The 12,227-nt window shown below is 50.7% G+C and overlaps 1 protein-coding gene across 1 annotated transcript; it reads right to left on the reverse strand.

Annotated features, from left to right (window-relative positions):
• Positions 1–535: 535 nt before the first annotated feature.
• Positions 536–2,063, reverse strand: KRP23_14897 (Dihydrolipoyllysine-residue acetyltransferase component 3 of pyruvate dehydrogenase complex, mitochondrial; the record flags this gene model as incomplete). Its single annotated transcript, XM_067885774.1, has 2 exons — positions 536–1,963; positions 2,049–2,063. The coding sequence occupies 2 exons, from the start codon at positions 2,061–2,063 to the stop codon at positions 536–538; spliced, it is 1,443 nt and encodes a 480-aa protein (XP_067737053.1).
• Positions 2,064–12,227: the final 10,164 nt, after the last annotated feature.

Here is a 12,227-nt window from a genome sequence, read left to right on the forward strand (position 1 = left end):
GTTGGGCGGCCCAGCGCGTTCGTTGCCTTCATTGACGAGACCTGCTTTTTCGACAACCGCCAACCAGACGGCAATGTTGCGCCGTACACGTCAAGGTCTGTCCATCGTGTTTTGCTCCAAGCACCCAACAACACGGCGTCTTGCCTTCGGCCGCTTTTCAGCTTCATCCATTGTCACCCATCGCTGGCAACGCGTTCGCCAACAGAAACGCGAACCCGAGCAAATCGACAACATGCGCCAGCGACGCCACGAATCATGCAAGGATGGGAAGACAGCGAGAAATGAGCGGAGGGTGTTTTTCTTCTTTACCAACTTCTTCGCTCTCACTTCTATAGCCCACGTACTGCACGAGGAGGGAGTCGCTTGCTATGGTCCGATCGGGGCGCCAAGACGTCGTGGCAGCAAGGAAAACAGGCTCGCTAAGTCACGAAAAAAGTCGACAGCGCCGCACAGGTCGGCTGGTACACCATGAAACTAAACACCTCGATCGCTTTCTCGCTTACTGGCGGCTCCACGGCGACGTTGTTTGTTCCACTTACAGAATCATCTTCAGCGGGTCCTCCACCAGCTCCTTGAAGGAAGCAAGCCACTGCGCGCCGACAGCGCCGTCAATGACGCGGTGGTCGCAAGCAAGCGTGGCGGTCATCACCTGCGCGTACTTATAAATCTGCTCAGCGTTGGGGTCGTCGTTCGGCACCACCTTCTTCTCGATCGTGCCCAGGCCCAGCAGACACGCCTGCTCCGGACGCACAATGCCAGCCAGCGACTGCACGTCGAACTGGCCCACGTTGGAGATCGTGAACGTGCCGTTGGCCAGGTCGGCGGACTCGAAGGCACCGTCGTTGGCCTTGGCCACAGCAGCCTGAATCTCCTTGCTAATGTCGTCCAGGCCCTTGCGGTTCACCTGGGTCAGCACGGGCGCCACGACGCCACCCGCAGTCGAGGACACCATCAGGTTCACGTTCACGTCGGCGAACTGACGGATGAACGAGCCCTTCCAGCTCGAGTTGGCGTCCGGCACCTTGCGCATGGCCAGCGAAGCAGCGCGCACGATGAAGTCATTCACGGACAGCTGCTCCTCCTCGGCGCGGCCAGCGTTCAGGCGGGCACGCGCGTCCAGCAGCTTGTCGAGCGTCAGGTTGGTCGACAGGTGGTAGTGGGGCACCTCCAGCTTCTGCTGCGTGAACTGCTGGGCGATGGCCTGGGCCTCCGCGCTGATCGGGTAGTCCGTGTAGTTAGCAGTGGCAGTAGGAGCGGCAGCAGCAGCAACCGGCGCAGCGGCAGGGGCAGCAGCCTCCACAGCCGGGGCGGCCGTGCCAGCAGCCAGAGCGGCCTCCACATCCGCCTTGACGACACGGCCGTTCGGGCCAGAGCCGTTGATCACCGACAGCACGGCGCCAGACTCGCGGGCGATCTTCTTAGCCAGCGGACTGGCGAAAACGCGGCCCGAAGCGGAGGCAGCAGCTGGCGCAGCAGCGGCCGGGGCCGGAGCAGCGGGGGCAGCAGCCGGGGCGGCCTCAACGGCGGGCGTAGCCGGAGCAGCCTCCACTGCGGGGGCGGCATCGGCCGAGAAGTCCTTGAAGGCGGCCACGTCCTCTTCCTCCTCGACCGTGACGAAGATGGGCATGCCCACGGCGACCTCTCCCGAGCCGGCCTGGACCAGGATCTTGGCCAGGTACGAGTCGTCCGTGGCCTCGTAGTCCACGACGGCCTTGTCCGTCTCCACCTCGCACACGACATCGCCGGCCGAGATGAGGTCGCCCTCCTGCTTGTTCCACTTGGCGATGGTGCCCACCTCCATGGTAGGGGACAGCGCCGGCAGACCCACGACCTCGTGGTCCGGCAGCGAGCTGAAGGCACGCGCAGACATGGCCACGGACGCCTCGCGACGGACCGCGGCGCTGGCCTGGCGCGCGTCGAAGACGGCCACACGCTGCCACACGTTCTTGTTGCGGAGGGCAGTCTGCAGCAAGACAAGGAGCGAGTGTTTAGTCAATTGCAGCAACTTTTGCGGCTTGCAAGCGGCTCGAATTGGCTGCAGGACGCACCTGGAAGCGATGCATGGTCACCGATCTCCTGTCTGCGGCGTTCTTGACCCGTTGAGTTATGATGGCGAGTTCTGCTTGGTGTTGGTGGGTGCCGGCCCCCCTCTTTTTGACCGGCGGCGAGTGGATCGCCACGCGGTATACAAAAACCGAGTGCGGACCCCCGCTTTTGTCGCGTACCCAACATCTTGATTGGATGAAATCCGGCGCTTTTCGGCCTATGAGCCGAGGTCTTGCTTGATGTGTGCCACGCGTGTCTCTGCTCGTGCACCGCAGGATTTGTTCCTCTCGGCCAGCACGTTGAGCGCCCGCCAGTACGGCTAGAGACTTCAGGAGGAGAGCCCAGAGACTTCAGGAGGAGAACACTAGCAAGGAAGAAACAGAATATAAAGAAATGTGTGTGTGTGTTTCAATGGCCACAACAATTCATAGGCATCACTACTGATATCAGAAGGCTACTACTGCAGTATTAACTCTACAATATAACATTTCCAGATATTCAGCTCCCTGTATTAATTATAATAATTGTGCGTAGTTTTGTTGTGGACATTTTGAAAACCGCTACCTTTTTTTTCTCGTATCACTCAAATAAGTCAGTAAAACACCTAAGAACCCCGCTAAAGTCGTCTATGTTATAGCTAAGAGCAATGTAAAATGGTATTAGTCCAGTTTGGGTTGGTAAGATTTGACAAGTAGAACCAGAGATTAACATTAGTTAATAGTACTATTTGCCAATGAGTGATGTAAAATATACTATGAATCTGATATAGTGGCTACATATAGTATTTTGGCTGGATACAGAAAGCAATGTTACTATAGTAGGTATTCTCTCATCATATACTACTATATTATTGATATCTGGTTGCTGCAAGCAATTTGCGAGTTTTCTCTTTTGAACACCGCAGTCTGGCCTTTTGACGCTACAGACATCGAACGCCAGATTTCGCCTGGCGTTCACCGCGAGTATATTTGCCAACCAGAGCGACGTTCATTACATGTAGCATCACTGATCAGTGACGAATCGCCACACAACCGAAAGATTCGTCGCTATGACGTTTTTGTTTGGTTGCCAATTGCGAAGTGAGTTCAATTAAAGAAGCAGTTTATCTTTCCTACTCCTACTTGTACTTGCCTCCTAGGGGAGCGTGCCCGGTGACTTCGCCCTCCAGCTCCATAGCACCTACCTTTGGCGCTGGTTATGCAGTGCTGCTGTTGAGGTGGCACATACGAAGTAGATGATGTAGTCTTGACGAAGTGGTCATCTGGGTGTCGATTGATACTACAGTGTCATTGTAGCCGTGCTTGTCTGGTCGTCGGCGCTATCTTCACTGTCCTCTGGTACAAGTCTCTACACATGACCTGTCGTGTACCACTTCCGTTCTCCTTTCATCGACTGCAGTGACAGTAATGCCAGTATGGCGAAAGCTATTTTCTATAATTTACCTTATTGATAACGTCAGATTTCCTTGTTCTACTGCATCACTTGCAGCTGATTACCCTTGTACAGGTTCTTATCAATCTTGTATCCGCGTTTGATCTTATTGTTGACCCAGCGCAGTTGCCTTCCGCGGTATGCTATCTTGAACGCAACGATAATTCCATCATCCATGGGTTGTAAGAAATCTGTCGTGTGGTGGTAGGAACGCTACGCTCACGTTACTACAGACAATATATCCCACTATATGAGAGGAGGCATTGTCAAGTAGCAACATAATACGACGACCACATGCACGCATATCACGATCCAAACTGCGCAGCCCTTCACGCAAAATAACTCCTGCCATCTATCCCTTGTCGCTGGAGCGATAGCTGAACCCCAGCTCTTCCGCAGTGCGCTTGTTGAAGCAATTCGGCTGTTTCGCACGCCCTAAACGCGTAGGTATCGACAGAGGTTGCCGTTAAAGCTACAGTGATCCTGGTTTTATTTTCTTGACACCGCGCGCGCGTTTTAGTACATATAGAGCGAGTGGGTGCCGTCGCGTAGCAGAGGCCTGTCTCATCCTTATTGAAAATGTCCTCTGCCTCGCAGAGATAAGCTAAATCATGTAGTTGCTGTTTTCTGAGTGCAACAGCTGCCGGGTCAGCTGAGCCAGCTTCCCCAGGCCGCGACCCATGTCTTCTTTCAAAAGCTGTTAGCCATCAATCTGAAAACGTGAGCTACCAAGCGTCACAAAGGGCTTTCTGTATATCACAGGCCTTCGTTTTGATTAGCTCACGAGGTAGGCATACTCCCTGAGACTCCAGCTTCTGTATCCATGCCCAAAGCGCGCTCTCCAGTACCAATTACGTCAGGTAAAGGGGCTTGTGTCTGCTGCCGTCACCGTAGTCGTCACACACGATCGCAGGGACTCTCTTGAGGATGTCGGAGACTGCCGTCTGCTCAGGAACATGCTTGAGCTTGTAGGTCACCTTTGCCCACACTGCTAACTCGTGCTGCGTCATGGCTGCACAGACGACTGTCTTCTCGCTGAGCCCCCTCTTCTGCTTGATTTCCATTCAACCTCCCATGGTCTGTTGGTGCTCAAATTGATTTCTGATGTGTGCTGTGCAGCATAGTTGCTCCGCTGCTACACTAAAGTGGCAAAGGCTGGTGCGGAGAGCTTCGCGATGGCTGGTGTACAGTGAGTGCCAACACAACCCTATCTAAATTCATTCTATAATTCCGTTCAGGGTATTTGTTGTTAGCAGTACCGGAACCGGACGTGCTTACAGTAGTGCTGATAGCCATTCGGGCTATCCAAGCTCCATTTTGTTTTGTCTAAAAGGACAGTGGATGCGCAATCATCGAGCGTGTAGTGGCCCACGCACGACAAGCTTCACTGTGAACAGGTGCTAAATCCAACGTGTTGTGCATGTCACTGTGTAGTAGCCAGTTTGTACTACATCCCACCGAGGCATTCAAGGAATCGTTAGGTAGTCCAGATCAACGCCCCCACACAGAGCCACTCCTTCAGCTGTGACGCACTGAACTCATCGGATGCCGCGACACGCACGTATTTGTACAGCTCTCATTTCGATGTACGCGGAGGTGGCTCTGTCCGCTTGTCTAACGTGGCGTTGATGCTTGACAACGTCCCTTGAGATCGTTACACGACTCGCGATCTCGCTGTGTGACAAGGCTGCCCTTGATTGCCTCACGCTAATCCGCCATTACTCTTAGCTTCCTTGTCATGGAGATGGCAAATTACGGGGTTCCAGTGAGCGCATTGGCGGCGGCTACCACACCTGTAACATGTAACTGGCTACGAGGCATCGAGCTTCACACTTTGTATCGTGATTTAGGTATCTTATGGTACTGTTCATGCAGCTCTGTCATGAACGTCGAAGTCGTCGTTGTTAACACGTGTACTAGATTTCGGGAAACACAGTAAGTAGGTTATATTAAATAGCACCCTTAAGTCTTAACACTGACTGAGTTGGAGTTCTGGGCTCACCCTGTTGGTGCAGGGTGGCCCACTTCAGCTTTTGACCACAAGCAGACTGCAAATAGATGTTTGGAAGGGACTCTATCATACTCACCAGCGGAGCCAACAATGTCTTCACCACGACCTCCGATTTGCTCCGCCCACCTCCGCTAAATCCGGCGGGCTATGGTTGATGAAACCTAACACTAAAACCATGTTAATACGTGTGTTTAAGATCATGTGCATATATATCTACTACCCTTCTCCTTACGCGGTGTCGAAAATATGCTTTGAGACGATGTTCTCGGTATACAACCCGCCATACACCAGAAAAATGCGTCGTCGGTGTCATCAAACGACAGCTGATTATGTGAGTCATATCCCCGCCGTCGCGTCACTCTATCGTTGATGCGGAGCTCCATTGAGCCAGTTCTTTTCAAGGCAATTCATCGGACAAAGGGCTCATCCGTCTCATAGGCATTGCTATAACTATCGACTAATTTCGCGTCCATGATCCATTAAACTCTCGGACTGACCCCAAGTCGGATATATTGGTCCGTGTTGTCACCATTAGATTGTGGTAATCAAGCATATTGACCGATCAGATACATCGAATCTTGTGGATATCGTTCGGCAGATCCTAAAAGCCACTCTATTTCTTACAATTTGTACTACGTCCAACTCGTATACGTTCAAGAACAGCACGATGTTCGCGGTGTACGATCTGTCGCCCGCCAGAAGCTCGCCTCGTCGCTGTCGTCAATGAACCGTTCAATACGTTTGCATGTCAACTGCCACGTTATTACATTGTTGATATGGAGCACCACTGCGCTGGCCATTGTAAAGATAGTCCGACTGGTAAGGTACGCATACATCTCAATGTATCATTATTAATATGGAGCGTATATCACGTCAATAACCCGTTGAACCAATTTGGATCTCATCGTCTTCGTTGTTTGAGGTCAATAGTATTGACCAATTGAAACCATCTTTTGACCAATCCCATGTGCTTCAGCTCGTCCAATTGTTCCTAGCCCACCGATCAAACATACAAACCAATGAGGACCTTTTTTAACCAACCCTAAGTGCTACCTATCTATCAATCGTATGTGATATGTGCTATCTATCTATGATTTCTATGGGCTACTTTTCCGCCAAACCTAACAATCAATCAGGACCACTGTTTGACGTAACCTACTGAACAATCAGAACCGCCGTTTGCCTTAACCTATCGGGTAACCTCAGGGCGACCGTTCTCCTAATTCTATCAAACAAATAGGGATGTGCATGCCATTGTATCCCTGCTGGCTAGGTTTGTTCCAAAGGGTAAGTTCATGTTAACGTAAAGAACATCAACTCATTGTCCAGTCCACGGTAGTTATATGGCTGTGCTGCAATAGCTTCAGCGCTGAGATTAGTCTCTTTTTTCAATGTAATAGTTGCTGCTTGGGGTGTGACTACTATTAAGCATTTCATCAAATCAAACTTTTCAGGCAGGTCTAAAATGTACTTATGTTGCGATAGATTGAGTTGTTTACGTGATCTATCTCTTCTGATCTCCATTTTCAACAGATAATGTATCTCACCAAGGTTCTTCATTTAAATCATTCTAACAACTTTGCCTTAATTTCATTTACCGCTGAAAGCCTCGAGCCAGTAATAGTCAAGTTATTCACATAGACACATATCAAGACGACACCGGTTCCTCCATTATCCTCCCACTTGTTCTTGTACAAACAGTATTCCTTTTTGCACCGAGAAAAGCCTAGTGACTCTAAAACTGTGCAGCACCTTGTACCAAATACGGGGCGTCTGTTTTAGTCCATATAGCTCTTAAGTATCATACAGACTTTGCCATTATGACGTTGCCTAAGTTCTAATGGTGGAACACATAAAATATTTCTTCTAATAGTTCCCCATTCAGAAACGCTGTTGATACATCCATTTGATGGATGTGTAAATCCTCTATGGCCGCAATTGCGAGCACTAGTCTTAGTGACTCATATCGGGCTACCGAGAGAATATCTCTCCGGAGTCAACACCAAATCGCTGGGAAATCCCCATAACCACTAGTCGCGCTTTAAATAACTCATCAGAACCATTTGCGTGATATTTTACACTCAAAACCCAGTGACGGCCTAATGCCTTGCGTCCTTTGGGTATATCAACCATTTTCCAACTCTTATTTTCTAATAGCGCCCGATACTCCACTTTTAATGCACCGAGCTATAATTATTGGTATGGCTCTGCTATTCTAGCCTTTAGTGATTTGGAATTGAGATACGAGTTCTTCTAGCTTGGTGTTGGAGTCCTGCTTCAGTCTGTTGTCGGCGACAGCCTCTGGACTGTAGCCAGAGCCATGCTGAACTCATGTTGACCACATGTGTGCATGGACAAACCATTATTCCGTACTGGAGGCAGAAGTCAACTTGATAGGTTATGCAAATGAAGGTTGTTGAAGTCCACCGGAGTGACTGCTAAGGGTCCTGGTGCCCATAATCGGCTGAGCAAACATGTAGGTAGAATTAGGTAGAGCTTTGGGTAGCTCGGCTAGCACGAGGAGAGATCGCTCACTCCAAATACACTCACTTTCCAAAACACCTCAAGCAGCAAAAGTGTCCTACAACAAGCACCTCATTAGTGATTATGAGCCCAAGCCCTCTCGGTCCGAACGATGTCCTCCAGGACGACAACTACTTCCTTTGGGAGTTTAACGCCCGCATGATGCTCACCCGCAAGGATCTTCTCAACCACGTCGTACTCAAGACAGAAGAGGCCGCGCTGCAAGGCTCTGCAGAATGGAAAGCCGCGGACCTCAAGGCGCTGGTCATGCTGATCAAACTACTCGGGCCTACGTACCAGTCGATGGTTCGTGAGGCGCCATTCGCCATCCAGGCGTGGGAAACGCTCCGCGGGTTCTTCGTTCCTGCATAATCGTGTGCAGCTGCGCAAGCAGCTCCACGAGTTTGCGATGGCAGCAGGTGACGATCTGATGCAGCATCTCATGCAATTCGATGAGTTATGCTTGCGTCTATCTGCCGTGGGTGACATGGTTGTTGCGGGAATGGATGACAGCAGAGAGCTCCCTCGCGTGTATCACACTAATCCTACTATCAAGCATGTTCATTCATTATGATGAGCTATGGTAACTACACAATAGGATGTGTACTACACAATGTAGCCACACACACCTGAATGGCCATGAGAGACGTCAGCTCTCCTGATAAACTCCGCCAACTTAATCTCTCAATCACAACTCAATTTCTCCTCTTCCTCGCAAGTCTTCTGTCCAGCAGGCCAACCCCTTGACAGGTTATGAGCCCAACGCAAGCCTCGCCCACCGACGACCGTGACTTCCCGCGCCTCAACGGCCGGAACTTCGTGATCTGGAAGACACGTGCCACCGCCGCACTCGAAGGCAAGAACCTCATCGGCTTCGTCACTCAAGCCGACTACGCGAGGGAGTCTGAATCCGACTTCAGCGACGACGATGAGCTCGATCCCAAGTACTCCAAGTTCTTCACGGCGGAGGACAACCAGGCTGTCAAGAAGACCCTGGACGAGATCGGCGCTCCAAGTGCAGATGCACCCAGCTCCTCATCGAGTGAAGCCTCGGACGACAGCACCGCTGTGGTCAATGAAGATGGAGACGGAGACGTTGAGATGGACCAGGAGAATCTCCCTAGTCCTTCACTGCAAAGAAACAGCTGGACCGTCAGAAAGCAGAGAGGCTAAGGGTCAGACGCCCCAAGCTGAGCTTCAAGACGCCGGATGGAAGCGAAAGCTAAGGCGTTTCTCATGAAGACCATTGGCGACCAACATGTCCTCACGATCAAGGCGAAAAGACGCCGTACGAGATCTTCACGACTCTGTGTGTCATGTACGAGGCCACTGCCATCCACGGAGACCCGTACTACATCATGAACTATCTGATGGCTCTGAAGTACGAAGAAGTCACCGATCTCAACAAGTTCATCTACGAGATGGAAGAGAGAATGAAGGCAGCCTCCGACACCACCAACAGCGTGATGGCAGATGAACAAAAGACCATATACCTGTATCACGCCTTGCCTGATGTCTGGAAAGTGGAGATGGCAGCTGGAAGGGTTATGTCCCATACGAGGAACTCAAGCGGCACATTGAAACCAAGGTCCGCAACGAGATGGTGCGCAGTCGCCACACTCTAAAACAACGGACCCCAGAATCTCGGGAGACTCAAGCTGAAAAGGCACTGCAAGCTGAAGCGCCAGCCAAAGTGGAAACACCACCGAAGAAGGCGACAGCTCTTGTGACGACTCGCAAGTGCTCGAACTGTGGACGCAATAACCACGACACGGTTGACTGCTATATTCTGCAGCGTCATATCCAAAGCGGCCAAGTCAAGGAGGGAACCATCCTACCAGCCAATTTCAAGCTGAAACCTCTTCAAGGAACGCAACGCCAGCATCCTTACAAGGGAGACTACAAGAATCGCGGTGGAGACCGCCATTCTCGCAGCCGCCACAACAATGGCCACGGAAACGACAACCACAACGAGAGCGACAGACGCCACAACAATCGTGGACGCCCCGACCGCCATGGCCATCAAAGCTTCAACAAGTTTCGCGGAAGACGTAACCAAAAAGGCAACGGCTCTGACGGGAGCGAGTGCTATCACCACGCTTGATCTGACTCCGATGAAGAACGAGATCAGCTTAACGGCTCAAGATGTGCCCCATGACCCCGCGTGGACGATCGACTCTCGTTGTACCCGCCACGTCACGTCCAGTCCGCACTGGTTCGAGGACTTGAAAACCATCATTGGTAAAACCATCACTGTTGGTGGAAACCACCAGATCCCAATTCTAGGCACGGGCACTGTGAACATGACTGTCACCGACACCAAGGGAAGCAAGCGCATCATTTCACTGAGCGATGTGCTCTACTCACCCGAACTCAAGTTCAATTTGCTCTCGGTGCGCCAACCAGTTGATGGAAACTACAAGATCAACTTCCCCAACGCCAAGATATGCGTTCTGTTCTACGCTCACCGTACCAAATTCGAGGCCAGGACTGGAGAAGGAACCAATCTGTACCAGTTCAAGGCTCTCCCAACTGATAGTGACCAAGCGACCCACGTGGCCAACACAGGTATGTCCGATAACATCATGCTCTGGCACAGACGAATGGGTCATCCTAACTTTCACATTATGCAGGATCTGGCTAAGACCGACAAAGTTAAGGACATGGGACTGTCGAGATTTGACTCCAGCAAAGAATGCTTCTGTTCATTATGCACATACGCAAAGTCGCACCGTAACCCGTTCAATAAACGATCCGTTGAAAGGGCGAAATTCCCTCTTGAAAAGGTCTATACCGATATGGCTGGATCATTGTCAGTTGCAACACTCTCGGGCTGCCATTACTTTCTCACTTTCATCGATGACTATTCACGCTATATGTTTATCTACATCATCAAGCGGAAGTCAGACCTCTACGAATGCTATGAGAACTTCAGAAAGAAAGCTCGCAACATGTTTCGCGCTGACGTAGGCCAGCTCGAGTACACCGAGAAAATGTGCGATGAAGAGATCCGTCACCTCCAAAGCGACAACGCCCGAGAATATGAAAAGCTCAGTCGAATCATCTTTAAGAAATACAACACACACGCCCAATTCACGAATGCCTACACCCCTCAGCAAAATGGGGTCGCAGAGAGAAGGACGCACACACTACTTGAACGAACACGAGCCTTCCTAATTGATGGGAACTTACCACACGTTCTCTGGGGAGAATGCGTGAAACATGTCATCGATCTCCTGAGCATCACTCCAAGTTCTGTTACGGACAATATCACTCCTCACGAAAAGTGGTTCAAGCGCAAACCATCCGCACACTACATCAAAGTCTTTGGGTGCGCGGCATATGCGCACATTCCAGAACTCTATTGGACCAAACTCGAAAAACGAGCGAAGAAGTGCACATATCTAGGTATTCCGTCGAATAAGAAGGGGTACAGACTTCTCGACACGACCGAAAATCGGATCATCTACAGTAGGGATGTTCAGTTCCGAGAACAGGAATTTCCTAAGATAGAGTTTCTTCAATCTCCAACCACGGGAGACCTACTCAGACCTAGCGCTGAAACCACAGCACCCACACCACAATCACTACCATCTCTCGTTGAAATGCTCAAACGCAGCGCGACAGCACTTGCAGCTGACGACAGCAAAGGTTCGAACAAAAAGGCAAAACACGCCCAAGAACACACAGATCTAATACACCTCCTCAATGATCCACTCGATGTGGAGGAACGACGAGCGCTGGAGGGACAAACATACTCATTGCTTGCGATCCGACACATTTCGGAACCAAAGACATACCGAGAAGCAACGCGTCTACCCGAAGCACTCCAGTGGAAAAGTGCCACACGCGCCGAGTATAAGTCACTGATGGAAAACAAAACGTAGCTACTTACAAAACTACCCAAAGGAAGACGAGCCTTACAGTGCCGATGGGTGTTTGTTGTCAAATACAAAGGCGATGGCACGATCGATCGCTACAAAGCACGACTGGTGATTAAAGGATTCCTTCAAAAATACGGTATTGATTATGACGAAATCTTTTCACCCGTTATCCCCATGGAAGTCCTCCGGCTACTACTCACCATAGCAGCTCTTCTTGACCTTGAGATCCATCCAATGGATGTCAAAACGGCTTTCCTAAATGGATTCCTCGACGAAGATATTTACATGGAGCAACCCGAAGGTTTTGCCACTTGAGGGAAAGAACATTGGTA

Source organism: Phytophthora ramorum, assembly GCF_020800215.1.
Source record: "Phytophthora ramorum isolate Pr-102 chromosome Unknown Phyram_PR-102_s0023, whole genome shotgun sequence".
NCBI lineage: Eukaryota > Oomycota > Peronosporomycetes > Peronosporales > Peronosporaceae > Phytophthora > Phytophthora ramorum.